The sequence below is a fragment of the Aythya ferina genome (genome assembly GCF_964211825.1).
Source record: "Aythya ferina genome assembly, chromosome: 1".
NCBI classification, from domain to species: Eukaryota; Metazoa; Chordata; class Aves; order Anseriformes; family Anatidae; genus Aythya; species Aythya ferina.
In genome coordinates, this window is record NC_140296.1 from 92,863,693 (window position 1) to 92,877,962 (window position 14,270).

Genomic DNA, 14,270 nt, shown 5'->3' on the forward strand with positions numbered 1-14,270 from the left:
AAAAGCCTGTGGGTGAGAATGCAGTGTGTGCGTTCTCATGATGCAGAAAATTTCCTGTATCTTTTGGGAAGGGGGTTTCCTAGGTTACTTTCTTGAAAAAAGATAAGACACCTGTCTGTGAAAACTAGAGCTGTTTTCTGACTTTTCTGCACTCCACATCTGCCATCCTTTTCCATTTTCCATTGGTTGAACCCACCAACCAATTTCAATCACATTTAATAAGATGAGCCAAGGCCTCAAAGGAATTAATCTCCAACAAGTTTCATAAAAACCACTGATGTGGAAGCATAGAAGGGCCTTAGTGGGAAGGGTAGATTAGCAGTGAGAGCATGTGCTTAAGTTACCTGTCCTTTTTACACGTGCGTGCGTGTGTGTGGTGTCTTGTTAGAGTGGGGGAGGCCTGAGGTCAGGTGGAACATACTGGCAGAGCTGAAGTTCCACCAAGCGTCCAAAATGAAGGGTTGAAAGGGTACTCCAAGGTCAAGAGGATTTGTGCCTTTGATAATCCCTAAATCTCTGTGAAAACAGGGACAAAGGGCACCTGGCCTGTCCCTCCATGGAGCATCCCTGCGTGTCAGAAGATAAGCGAGCTGTAGAAAAAGTGGGGAGAGCTGCTCACTGATCCCCTCACAGAGTGGTAAGTCACCACAAGTTTGGCTCCCTCTTTCTGCTTTCAGCACAAGGAAATAACCTCTACTTCTTTCTGCATCCAGTCAAGATCTACATACAGTTTTCCATCTGTTAATTGTTAAAGAGCATTTGCTCGTTAACATTTGCTTAAATATTTAATATCTGATCTAGAGACCATACAATCTGTATTTGACATAAAAAAATTTTGACATTGGAATTTGACATTGAAGGCAAAGCCAGTTGCTGCTAACAAAGGATCTGCTTTACATTACTTCTGCAGTTATGATACAACCTTTAACAATTTCTTAATGTTAGGTCATCCAGGACCTAGGATGGATACAGCTGGATGTCATGGAGTCCTGGCTGCTGTCATTAACTTAAGCTGATGTTTGAGGGCAATATGCATCTCTCCAATGAAGAGAGATCACTGCTTGTTAAACACGAAGCAGTGATGAGGCAGCATGACCTGCTGGGATTACTAGCATCCAGCGACGCTTCTGCTATAAAGAAGAGACCATGCTGAGTTTTGTAAACTCCACAGGCAGGTGGAGCATTCCTTAATGAACGGCTTGGAGCCCCTGGGGTTTGACACCTTCCAACCCTTTTTGGCTGACAAGAAGCTGCATCCGTTCCTCTATGCTATGAAGACTATCAAATAGTTTAGGGGAAGAAAGATGTCCCTGACACAGCTGATCCTGCAAGGGGAAAGCTAAAGCCTTCCTCCCCTTCACTCATCAATCAACTGAGCAGCCAGGTGCCACCAGAAGGAAACTTAAATTTGTTAGCTTGCATTCAGATTACTTGGTTTCATCAGCAGAAATCTGATAGAAGCATGTCACTGATTTTTTTAAAGATAGAAATGTGAAAAAGCAAGCTCACCATGAGTAAGTATAGAGAAAAATCACTGATAATAAAAAATGAGTTTTAAAGTTGTGTAGTTTTTTAGGAAGTACTAATGCAGCTCAGAAGGCTTGGGAGAAGAATTACATCGAGCCTGAGATGTAATTAACTCTGTGGAGTTTATGGAGATGATCCTAGAATTTATTATGTGCCTCTAACACTTTGTATGGGCACTAGGAGGAGCCAGAAACAAAGGACTGCAAGGTACCATCCACCTGAAGAGCCCCACATGAATGCACCACACAGACAGGGAACCTCTCCCTCTGTATGTATGCATGTGTCTGCATATGTGTGTTTAAAATTGACTCTGTTTTGTGGCAGTTTCTGAGTTTGGAGAAAAATTCTTGTTTAGTCAAAGGCACGTTATTTACGCTTTCATCTAAAACCTGTCTTCTGCTCCAGTATTTATTCCTTCCACCAACCAGTATGTTTTCTGCCTGACCTCTGGGAGGGGAGAGACGATGTGCATCTCCGGATTCTTTAGTCTTGGCCTCCCTCTTGGGACTTCCAAGGATGCCAGCTTGTCCCAATGGTTTCTGCAGCGCAGACAGTTGTGTGAGAAAATACAAGAGGGTTAACTGTGATTTAACACTAATTATGATAACTTACAGTCAATATAATTGAACATAAGGTGAATTCATGACTGAGGAGTTTAAACTTTTTGGCCATAGAATCAGAGAATCACAGGATATCCTGAGTTGGAAGGGACCCACAATGATCATTGGGCTTTAAGTCCTGGCTCCGCACAGCACCACCCAAAAATCAGACCCTATGGCTGAGAGCACTGTCCAAACATTTCTTGAACTCTGTCAGGCTCGGTGCCATGACCACCTCCCTGGGGAGCCTGTCCCAGTGCCCGACCCCCCTCTGGGTGCAGACCCTTTCCCTAACCCCCAGCCTGACCCTGCCCTGTCCCAGCTCCATGCCGTCCCCTCGGGTCCTGTCGCTGTCCCCAGAGAGCAGAGCTCAGCGCCTGCCCCTCCGCTCCCCTCGCGAGGGAGCTGCAGGCCGCCATGAGGCCTCCCCTCAGCCTGCTCTGCTCGGGGCTGAGCAAACCCAGTGCCCTCAGCCGCTCCTCAGGCATCGTGCCCTCCAGACCCTTCACCATCTTTGTAGCCCTCCTTTGGACACTCTAATAGTTTTATGTCCTTTTAGTGTGGTGCCCAAAACTGCACACAGTACTCAAGGTGAGGCCACAGCAGCGCAGAGCAGCGCAGGACAACCCTTCCCTTTGCCCACACCATAACACCCTGCCTTCTTCCCCGTCCCCTCAAGCAGGCCACTCAAGCACCACACGCTGCTGCCTCTCCATGCCAGCCCCATGGACTGAGGCTTCCTGGCGCTCTCTGCTGGGGAGAATACAGCTGGCTCCAGCAGGTGAACATCAAGGAGGAAAGAAGAAGCTTGTGTCATGTTTTCCTTTCTAAAAGCTCACGGCGCTTTGCTGAACTCTAGTAAATATCTTTTGGAAGGGTTGCTGTAACAGAAAAACAATACTCTCAAACATACTTCTCCTTCTTTTATTGCATCGCCAGATACAAGTAGTAAAAGGAAGGATCAGCAATCCAAGACACGTGTCATTAACCTTTGTCTCTTTCACAAAGTCGTGACCACTCAGGAAGAGATTATTTACCCAGATATTGTAGCATGGGAAGAGCGCAACCCTACAGAAAAAAGAAAGTAGTTACAATACAACTAAATGTTAAGAAACTTCTAAGATTAATCAATAAAATACTGAGATTTCGATGAATACAAACGTGACAGTACCATTATTTGTGTGGTTGTTGTTTTTTTCCACATTGTTGTTTGTTTGTTTTCTTTTTCTGGATGTATTTTTGGTGTGTGAATAGGTTCAGAAGAAACTACAAGTACCCGAGGTGTACCAAGTTCCTTCCAAGGTAGAACTGAAACGTGGCATTATAGTTGTGCTTTATATCCAACTATGTATTTTGAAATTAATTATGATCAGTCAAAATAAAACACTGTGACCAACTTGTTTTGAACCTTAGCCAATTTGTCAACAATCATATTTATGGTGCATGGCTGTTTTTCAAGATTTTTGTTTTCAGGACCATGCCTGTGTATTAATAACGTATATAATAACAAAGCTATAAGAGCAATTTCCTGATCTAATGAAAAACTCAGCTCCTGGCAGTGTGCCCTCTTAAGCTCTTAGGAGATGTAGACCTTTGGGCAAAGGAGAACTAAACAACCTAAATGAAATGAAGTCTTTCTACTGATGTCACTATGCAAATATTACTTTTTTTTTTTTTTTTTTCCCAACAGAGATTGGTGCTTGGATAGATCAGATGTCTCCTGATTTTGCAAAAGAACCAAAAATAAGAATAATTAGTCAAATTGAAGGTCCAATGATGTCATCGCCTCAGCATTTTTGTATGTAGTTGAACTCCCTTATTAAGAAGATATTCTCTGGTGGGAGGAGCTGTTCCTGATCAAGAGCCTGCGCTGTGCTAGCCTCATTGCCCCATGCTAGCTCCTAGGTATTAAAGCCTGTTTAGTGGCAACTCCTCTGGTCTCAGGCTGCTGACCTACTTCCAGCAATGCTTCTCTGGGTATCCCACCTGGTCCTTGCTCCAGCCCTTTGCTCTCTTTCTCAGACAGACATCAACGAGTAGGGGGCAATGTTTCTGGTATGTCAAGTCATGTGAGACAGGAAGGGTCATAGGTGCCAAATCTCAGCTAGAAGGGAGTTACAGAAAACAGACCAGAGAGTACAAGAAAGAGCAGGACAAAATGCAGAAACACATCTTCTGGCTTTAGGATTGTTCCTCTCCCTGCCCCACTACCCCTGAGCAGACTTGCCAGGGTCAGCAGGTAGAAGGATGTGCCTGTTTCCTGCCTCTGGCACTGAGGGTAGAACAGTGGGAAAGAGGTTCAAGTGCTATATGCCAAAGGGATAATGGTCCGCACATATATGGGACCAAGTTATGTGCTAAGAGGTCCCGTTTCATGTGTGGAGATTTACAGGTCTGCCCCTTCCAGCAGAGCTGGCAGTGAAATACATGAAGTGTTTTCACCTCAGGTTGATAGGGTAAATGAAATCTCATAAGGAAGGCATGGTTATAGCCACATCACAGGCGTTATCCCACAGAGTCCCAGGATGCTGGGGAAAAAAAAAAAAAAAAAAAAAAAAAAAAAAAGCTCCACTGGCCTTTTGGCAGTTTTGCCAAATAAGCTCCCCTTACACTTTTATACTGCCCGGACAAAACACTTGTTTTGGACTTCATGTTATGCACTTCATGTTTTGTTTTGTTTTGTTTTGTTTGTTTTGGTTTGGTTTTGGTTTTGGTTGGTTTTGTTTTGGTTCTACTTAACAGATTTAGAAATGTAACTGATGACATAACTATGATCTCATCTGACCCTTTTGCCTGCATCTGTACCATGGGACTCAGGGTCACTTTCCAGGTCCTAGGTTTGAGCTCTGCTGTGTCCCAGCCCAAGGCAGGACAGGACCCTGGCACACACCATTCCCCCATTTGCCTGTGCTAAGCCCTAGCCACTGTCCCATCCTCAGGCAACAGATCTGGACATTTCAAACAAATTATTGAGGTCCTAAAATTCTGCCCCCGTTCTGTCTGCAGGAGAGCAAGAGCATCTCCAGAAACTTGGATATATGATGAATCTGGCAGCACTGGTTAACAGGTGAGATATTTTATTTCTGTTCATCTGTCCAGGGTAGCTCTAACAGGAAACCATTCTAGTATAGACCAGGTCATAGCAAGCTACGTGTCTGCAGTTTTCATCTTGCCTTTCTAACACAGCGAGCGAAACAGTTTACAAAATTCAGGCTTCAAAAGACCAAAACGTGGAGGTGTGAGAAAACTGCAATAAATGATGCATTTAAAACTCCCTTGTTCCAGAATCCTTGTGAGATCAACTCTGTACCATTTTCTCTCACTTCACCTTATTTCAATCTTGCTTTGCAGCCATCACTGGTAGAGATACATACTTGCTAAGTAAAAAGAAAGCTGAGATTGGGAAATACAAAGGTTCTTTAATAGAAATACAGTGGAGAGCCTAGCAGAAAAGTCAGAATCACACTTCCCAGCTTCAAAGAACGTGGAATTATGAACAACTAATTACTTTACTAATCTCATCCCCAGAGCTATACTTTGATGGGCAAGATCCTGAATGCTCTGAGAGGGCTATTCCAAGTTCACAAGCATATGAAAAGGGAAAGTAATTAAATATTAGCTGCCATATATTTTTGTTATACTTTAAAAGTAAAAACATAGAATATTTATAGTAACAAACTAGTTGATAAAATTCCAGAAAGGGAAACTGTTCTTAATATTTCAGTGTAATCTTTTACATCTTTTTTTCATTTCGTATTCAGTAATGAGTCTCACAACACTCGTGCCAGTTAAAGAAAATTGTCTAGATGGCATATGTGGGGAACTGAAACATGGGACAAGCTAAGGGCACGTTTGTCTGTCATCCTGTAGTACTGTGTTATAAATCCCTGAGCTATCCGCAAACCAGGTGGTACAGCAAAGTGCAATACAAGCAAAGACACCAGGTTTGATCTTAAACTGAACGTTCCCAGCTAATAAATCTGATCTCTCAGCAGGGTCAATTAACCCACGTACAGTGCTGTGCTAATGTAGCAATTGGTTGGATCTCTGGAGATCTCAGCAGCTTGCTCCTTGGTATCCTGTAGGTACACTCTAAATCTCCTGCCAGGAGCCAGGCAGGCAGAAGGCAGCAGGTCAGTAAATGGAGTGTGAGGTTTCCCAGTTCACCAGCAACATGCCATCATGGCAAAGACCACCAAACGGTATCCTGGGCTGCATTAGGAGGAATGTTACCAGCAGGAGTAGGGAGATGATCCTTCCTTACACTCAGCACCAGTGAGGCCAGTGGTGAGGCGGAGTGCTGGGTCCAGTTCTGTGCTCCCCAGTACAAGAGACAGGGACGTGGTGGAGAGAGAGTCCAGCCACAAGGCCACAAGGATGATTAAGGGTCTGGAGCATCTCTTATATGAAGAAAGGAGATGGAGCCAGGCTCTTTGCAGTGGTGTCCAGCACCCCAACAAGAGGCAATGGGCACACAAATAACATGAGGCTCCCTCTGAACACCAGGCAGCACTTCAGGAGCCCTGGCACAGGCTGCCTAGAGAGCTGTGGGGGCTCCTTGGGGATCTCCAGAAGCCGCCTGGGCCTGGCCCTGGGCAGCCTGTGCTGGGTGGCCCTGCTTGGGCAGGGCTTGGAGCAGGTGGCCTCCAGGGGTTCCTTCTCACCTCAGCCACTTGGTGACTCTGTAATGTACTCACTTATGTACTCACTTCCTTTTTTTTTTTTTTTTTTTTTTTAACCTTTGCTTCTAGCTATGAATCAGCCTGAAAGCGTCCAGCACACAAGCATTTGCAGTGTGGTCTGCGAGCCCGCACAACTTCTGCACCTCAACATCTGCCACCCTGGGGCTCCCCTGACAGAGCCCTGTCGACTTCCCTCTGTGGCCCACGGCACACACCCAGAGATCTGGAACCCCAGTTTCCAGCTAAGAAAGGGCATTTCTGCCCTGTAAAGCAACAGTCTGAACCTGAGTGGAGCAAGAAGTTAAAGCGGTGTTTCAGTGCCAGCCTCAGTGACTTCATCTTGAGGTCTCTTCCAACCTAGAAATTCTGTGATTCCGTGATCACGGGTTGTTTTGGGGCATGGATTGGGCAAAATAACACACACAGGTGAGGGGTTCCCTGCCTAGGAGTAGGTCAGTGTGAGACAGAGGGCGAGCAGGCACAGCAAAGCAGAACAAAACTGAGGACACAGCGATAGGGCAGCGCCCCAAAACACCCCAAAAATGGGGGAAACTCGCGTCTACACGAAGCGGGGAGGGGGCACACAGCGCCTGGATGGCGGCAGCAGGGGCCGGGCCCGGCCTCCCTCCCCTCAGCGCCCCGGCGGCGGGGGCGGGCGCTGCGGGCGCCGAGGGCGGTGCCGGGCGGGTCCCGGGGCCGCCGCCGGCCGCTGGGTGCGGGGGGGACGGGGACACAGGGACACGGGGACGGGCTCGGGCTCGGGCTGCGGCGTGGCGGTGGTGGCGGTGGGGGCTGGTATCGCGGCTCCCATTATGGTCAGCCATGGCGGGGCTGGCGGGCGGGCTGGGCGAGCTGCGCTGGTACGCGCTGGTCGCCCTCTTCGTGGCGGCGCTGGCCACGCTGGCCGTCTACCTGGTGCAGTACGCGCTGCTGGCCCTGCGCGGGGGGCGGCGGCGGAGGACCCCCAAGCAGCAGCAGGAGCAGCAGCAGCACCACCACCACCATCAGCAGCAGCAGCAGTGCCAGCAGCAGCAGCAGCAGCCCCCGTGGCGGCCTCGGGACGAGCTGCTGGAGGAGGGCGGCTCGGTGCTGGGCTGGGCGCTGTCGCTGTGCAGCTGGCGGCGGCAGTGGCGGCGGGCATGGGTGGCGGCGCTGCGCGACGAGGCGGCGGCCAGGGCGGTGAGTGCCGGCCGGGGAGCTGCGGGGAGGAGGTGGGGGGGGACGGCACGGGGCGAAACCCGGAGCCGGGCCCTCCGCGCTCAAACACCGCCCCGCCGGCTGCCTGCGGGGCTCCCGGGTGCCTGCGGTGCAGGGCGGCGGAGGGGAGAGCCCTCGGTGGGGCAGCGGCGGGGGGGGGGAGGTGGCTGTGCAGCGAGGTTTAGGGCAGCAAATGTCCCAGTTGTGGGGACTGCGAGCTGGCTGCTTTAGTGGAAAGGGCTGGGGATGAACGAGCCGGTGCTGCTGCGTGGCGTAAGCCTGAGAGGGAGCCTGCCCGCAGCACTCCTGGTGCCGGCAGGGCTCCGTGTGGCCGGGCAGCAGCGAGCCGGGGCTTGCCGTGCACGGTGGGGGAGGCTGGGGCAGGAGGAAGAGCCGGGCAACATGTGTGCCTGGGAGATAAGGAGAGCAGCGCGGCGTGCGGGAGGAAAATACGGCGTCCTCCGGGCTTGCACGGCTCGGAGAGACTGGGTTAAGACGCGAGGGTTTGCTGCTGGAAGGGGAGAGCCGAAAGGATTTGGGAACAGGTGCTGGGAAGCGGAACGGAGAGGCCAGCAGCAGCGTCCTGTCCCCAGCCAGAGAGCGAAGCCGCCGAGCCGGGCGTGCAGCTGGAGAGCCAGCAGCTGGAGCGGTGTCTTGCGATGAGTTCACCGCCTGGCACTGCAGCACCGCGCTGCTCCCCAGCACCACGCAGCTCGCCAAATCCCTGCCGGCCTCTGCGCTGCTGCGCCGGCATGCGCACCGCCTGGGGAATGCGATAGCTGCTGCCCCAGGAGCGTGACCTCACCGCCAAAACCTGCGCCTGCTGCCCTGCTGCTGCTGCCAACGCCGAGTAGCTGTCAGCGCTGCCGCTTCCACGCACCAGCAAGGCCTGGGGAAGGGCTCGTCCCTCACCTCTGCAAGCTGGGCTTTGGGTTTTCTTAGTTTTGGTGTAGACTTGAGCAGCTGCATGACCTCCCTCCCCCCCCCAAAAAAATATATATATATTTTATTGCTAGGCCAAACCAAAAATGCTCGTGGAGCATAACTCTGGTTAATCCTTATCAGGCAGAGCAGTTTCGCTGAGCTCTGTCGCTGCGCATGGGCTTCACCCTGCAGCATGTTGTATACCTTCATATTCTGTACAGTGAAAGATGATTAGGCCTGTATGTATGTCCTAAGTATAGGTTTTCAGGCTCTACCTTGTATTACATGGTGAGCTGTCACACAATTAAAACACGTGAGTTTTGACATAGGCTTGCAGTTCTGTCGCTGGTTCTTCCAGGATCTTTACAGGCCATGAATTTTCATCACTCCTTTTCAAGTGATGGGTTTGTCAGCTAATCATGCTTCTCTTCTTCTTTCTTAGGATTCACAATTGCTGACATTTGAGGAAGATGACCGACCAGAACCACTTGAGCTAGCAGTCAAACAAGTTGTTAGTGTGGTAAAGTCAGCTCAAGAGAAGGTAAACTTCATTTTTGTTTTGTTTCAGTTTACTTTTTAGCAAGAAGTGTAACTTTTTGTATGAGTGTCAGCAGGAGTTTGATTTCTCAGTACTTTGAGCATTTGACCTGATGAGTTTGTGGAGGCTGGTAGGGGACTGCCTCTCTAATGAGCCTGTGCAAACTCTTTGCATTGATTCACTTCTAGTGCAAGTCGTGAACAGCGTGCTCCAGGGCTTCTACCAAATGAACAATAACTAGAGCTATGACAAGTTTATAGAAACACCTTTTGTCACCTCCTACAGCAGCCTTCTCCCACCCCCCGTCATTACGGCTCCCCATCCTATTGTTGAAGCGTGGGGTGGGGAATTCATGAAGAAGGAAAGGGACACTTCTCCTCTGGGACAGGAAAGCATCTTTGTCTGCCTCTTGCTTGCTGTTTGTGTGGCTGATTACAGGTTTGCTTCATGAGTCCCAGCCAGATAAGGATCAGTGGGGCAGGTGCAGAGTCCTCAGGGTGACATCGTGGCTACTGAATCCTATATTCAGTGAGGAAGGGATTGTTTGCTTCTTTCTCGCCCACCCCCCCAGCGCCTACCAGGAAGTGTTTTTTCCCACACTTAGTGCACACAATATTAAAATAAGGCAGAATGTGGCTCTTAAAATAGTGTACAGATGCCTTAAAAGGAAAAAAACGGTTGTGTGCTTATTAGCAACGACAACTTTTGCGTTTTCATCCTAGTTACTGTAGCTACTAGTCAACATGCACTGATGCTTCAGGCACCTGAATCAGTTTAGCTTAATACTTCTAATTCTGCTTTGTTGTTTTTGTTTGCTTGTCTGATTTAAATGTTAAGCAGCTATACTGTGATTCCTTTAAAAACTATGCATGCTCATCTGTCTGATACTCAACTTAAAGTCACGCCCTGATTGATCAGTGGCAGCTGAGGGTTGCCGGTGTGTAAAGACATTTGTGCACTTGTTCTCTAGCCTTGATTCAATTTTTTTTTATTTTTTTTCCTACCAGTGCTCCCTGCCCCAGCAGTTAGGGCTAGCGAGATTGAAGCTCTCTCCCCTCTTGGCAAAGTTGTGATGTTTCAGTAGCGTTGGCCCCACAGTGGCCTGAGGCGGGTGAGCTGCTGTGGCGTTGCACAAAGCCATGCTGTGGGGCTGCTCTCTTGCCCTGTTCTACCTGGAGCTTTGTGCTGTTGCCTGCAGTCCCCTGGTCCTTGTCTGACCTTGGGTTGAGCCATTTCAGGATGCTAATGGAGCTGTTAATATTGCGACCAGCAATCTAATGGGGTTTCATAGCAGCTTGAAGCAATATAAGCACTTTTTAAAATGTATTGGATTAAGACAGTTTTGCTTATGTAAATTGGGTTGTTCTGAATTGCGCCAAAACCTGTTTCCATAATCATGTGCATAGCTGCTAGAAAAATTGCTCTGAACTATTCGTACGCCTTCAGTGAAGGTATAACCTGAATAATTTATTTGGATTTCAGTATGTAATAGCCTTGGAATTGCACTCAGGTGCTACTTTCACTCCTTCACTAAATTTGTACCTTTCTCTAAACACCTCAGGAGTTTTCTCATGTGGTAATTCTCTCTCTTATGTACTCTTCAGGAAATACCAAAGGTCCAAAGTTTTGGATTTATTTTTTTTTTCCCCTGCTCTTCAAACCCTTAATCTTTGCAAGCATTACCAGAAAACACAATATGAAATTGAAATCTCTCTTGGCAGCTTGTCCAGGCTCAGGCCTCTGGTCTGACTGGCTCTGAATGTGGCTTGTGACCATATGCTGCTTGTTTATCAATGCTGTAGCGTCCCACGGAGCTCTGCACTTGCCTGGGGCATAAGCTGGCACAGGACTGCTTTCCTGTAACTGGTTCAGCATGCTGCTTTACTTGTGATCTGGGTAGCGAGAGCGTATAGGAGCCTTGGTCAGCAGCCAGGGCTTGATTTATTGCACGTCGTTTCTAAATAGGTATTTTGAAGACTTTGCATCAGAGAGGTTGTGGTCATCAAAGGAAACAGAGGAATGAGGGTGAGAGTTCAAAATCTGTAACCGTGGGATGCAGAGGTGTGGCGATGGATCCCCGTGGCACACTTCTCTTTTGTGGTGGATAGTTTTATCCTCTTGAGTGCTGGGCCATGGAGCACACCAGAGGAGGGTCCTGCATGGTGCTGGGTGCGAGCCTCGTGACTGGCAAGGCTCGCCTGCGCTCACGCCGAATCAATACAGGATTGCCAGACAGGCTGTCACTGTTATATTACTGCTGACAGCCCTGTTTATGAGCAGGACGCGCTCCGACACGTGCTGTCTTGAGGTGCATGCGGCTGTCCTTGCCTTGAAGGAGCTCGAGGCTGTAAAAGCAGCGTGTGTTGGCCGATGCAAACGGTGTCAGGGAAGCTGCTGGCTGTGAACTTGGCAAACGCCGTTGTGATCGTGACGGAGCTGCTCCGTGGAGGAAGGTTACACCGCGCTGCCTCTCGACAAAGCCTCTATTTATACGTAGCTGTCGCTCCAGATTTGGGCCAGAGCCTAAACATATAGAACGAAGAGGCCTGTTTTCATTGTGTGGTGTTGGCTGTTTTGTTTCAATAAAGTAAACATTAGCAATATTCTCAGCTGATCCTGCCAACCTTTCCATTACTGCAGTCTATTTTCAGAGGCTTTGAACTTCCCAGAAACAATAAAAGGCTACAGGGAAGACAATTCTCTTGTTGCGAGCTTGGCACGGAAGGGTTTAGGCAGAGCAAACTTCCAAGTCTGTTCCCTAACCATAAAACTGGAGCAGAAATCCCCTCCTTTTCAAGCTTAAACAGAGCTGAGAAATGCCTTCAGAGGGCCCACTGCTCACTTTTCCTTTCACAAGTGGTTCATGAGAAGTTGCTGTAAGAGGAGTGACTGCCCCGCATCGCGTTAGGCAGTAGCAAATAGAAAAGCTAACGGGAAGCCTTGATATGATGGATCTCATTGGGAGAAGTCGTGGAGGGGAAGGAGGGCTACTCTGCAGGCTGACAAAAAGGCCTCGTTCAACCGCGTGGCTGTTGCAGCTTCATCCTCGTCTCCCTTTGCTTCCAGCTGGCAGCCCGTGCTGGCATCCTGCCGCAGCTCACCCACCTCCACTCGCTCCAGAGCAAGTGAAGGCATTGCGAAGCAAAGGCTGTTTTCCACCGCAGGAGAGGCTGTTTTCTCGTCCTGAATGCTACAGCATTACCTGGGATTCGTCCCTGGTTGTGTACATGTGTTTATCGACGATTAGTGTTGGTGGGCTGAACCGCCCTGACCACCACGTGCCATCTCTGTTGTCCTTTAACTCCTTCTTGTGCTTTGGAAGGTGTCCTGGAGATTTGCTCTTTTAATTATTGTTTGCTTGGTTTTTATTTATTTTTTTTTTTACAACCTTAAGAGGAATCATAGCCTATGCAGCTATTTTTTGTATATTTTTTTTTCCTGTACTAGCATAATCCTTTATCCTGACGGTATTTACTTTTTTTTTCCCCTGGTGCTTTCTGTCACTAAGTACATTACGGAGGAGTTATGTTTCCTTCCAGCCTTTGTTTGGCTTGGGTAAATAAGGTGTTCCTCAAGTCCCCTTTCGCAGTGCTGGTTTGCCAGTCACGCCTTTGCGTCCGGTCTCTGCAGCCGCTCCAGTTGGATTCGTGTTCCTTGAACGTGGTGGCTAAAGTGAAGCACAGCACAACAACAAGGTCTCCCTGTGTGTTGAGACTGACTGCTTCCCTGTGCCTCCGACAGCTCTTCCCAATGCATTTAAGGCTTCTCATCTGCCTCTCCTGCGGCTGCCTCACACCGTGGTTGACTTGATACATCCAGGTTTCTCTTACTTTGGTTTTCTCCTAGTGATACTGCCTCTATAGAGTGGAGCTTATTTCTTGATTCTGGCACACATGCTCTGAATTTGGTGTTACATTTCTCTTCTAGTCATCAAGGTTTTTCAGCTTTTCTGTGTAATGTCCTTATCTCCCTTTATATTGCTGCCTCCCAGCTTTCTTTCCTCAGTTCATATTTTCTTTCAGTTTTCTGCTGACGAGTTTTGGACATAGGTGTCCTTGTTAAAACAGGCAAGACAGCATAATAGATCTAACCTACCTAGGAACTGAGTTTCTTGTCAAAGGAAGACATCCAGGCTGGGATTTGTTTGCTTCAGTGGCGATAATGCTGGTTTTGGCACTGTCAGGCAGCTGCAGGTGCTCGTGGTCCTCCTGCAGGTTTGTGCCACATCTGCCAGCAAGTGCCAGGGGTACCCTAGCACCCCAGTGCCTTTCTCCAAGTTACGGTAGGACAAGCTGGCAAACCTTTCTTGCATTTTTTGTCTTCCATTTGTATCAGTGTCTTCAGCTATGCCACCTTCTAAGTTGCTTGTTTAACCTGCATGTTAGTGAGGCCAAACTACCCGGTCTATTTCTGGTGTTTATTTTCCACCTTCTTAAATATAGGTACTGCTTCTTGTCCTCCCACCAGCTCATGATCGCTTGGCCTGATAGGCTGATTGAAAAGTCTACCTCTCGTGTCTGCTTCTACTCCCTGATTGTTGTTTTTAACCACCCTTCCCCCTGCCCTTTTTTCCACTGCTTTGAATTTGTCTGCCTGTCAGACACAAAGGAATGGATAAATTCACTTGGTGTATCAGTTTTTGTTTTGCTTCTGTTGCTCCTGTGGTGTCTCCTCCTCCTGTGCACTCATTCCGTCATTCACCCTGCCTTCATCCCTGTGCTTATTGTCACTTTGGAAAACTGATCTGAGGTTTTCTCATTATATTTGCAGGCAGACTTGCTTTGATACCAGCTTCTTAAAATC

General features: G+C 48.5%; 2 protein-coding genes across 6 annotated transcripts in view; both read left to right on the forward strand.

Moving 5' to 3' along the window:
* The window catches only part of ZBTB21 (zinc finger and BTB domain containing 21), a 29,281-nt gene extending 22,493 nt beyond the window's left edge, over positions 1-6,788 (forward strand). Inside the window, exons 2-4 of one of the 3 annotated variants that reach the window (XR_014696399.1) lie at positions 3,817-4,031; positions 5,133-5,193; positions 6,122-6,788. The gene's annotated coding sequence lies outside the window, so the exon portion shown is untranslated. Of the gene's footprint in view, positions 1-3,816; positions 4,032-5,132 lie in introns of all 3 variants that reach the window. The other 2 variants (XR_014696398.1, XR_014696400.1) reach the window with 2 other exon arrangements.
* Positions 6,789-7,591: 803 nt separating this feature from the next.
* Positions 7,592-14,270, forward strand: part of C2CD2 (C2 calcium dependent domain containing 2) — a 39,650-nt gene continuing 32,971 nt past the window's right edge. The window contains exons 1-2 of one of the 3 annotated variants that reach the window (XM_084530783.1): positions 7,592-7,987; positions 9,372-9,470. In XM_084530783.1, the coding sequence (XP_084386909.1) occupies positions 7,631-7,987; positions 9,372-9,470 (456 nt within the window). In that variant the 5' untranslated portion in view covers positions 7,592-7,630. The remainder of the gene's footprint in view (positions 7,988-9,371; positions 9,471-14,270) is intronic. The other 2 variants (XM_084530784.1, XM_084530782.1) reach the window with 2 other exon arrangements.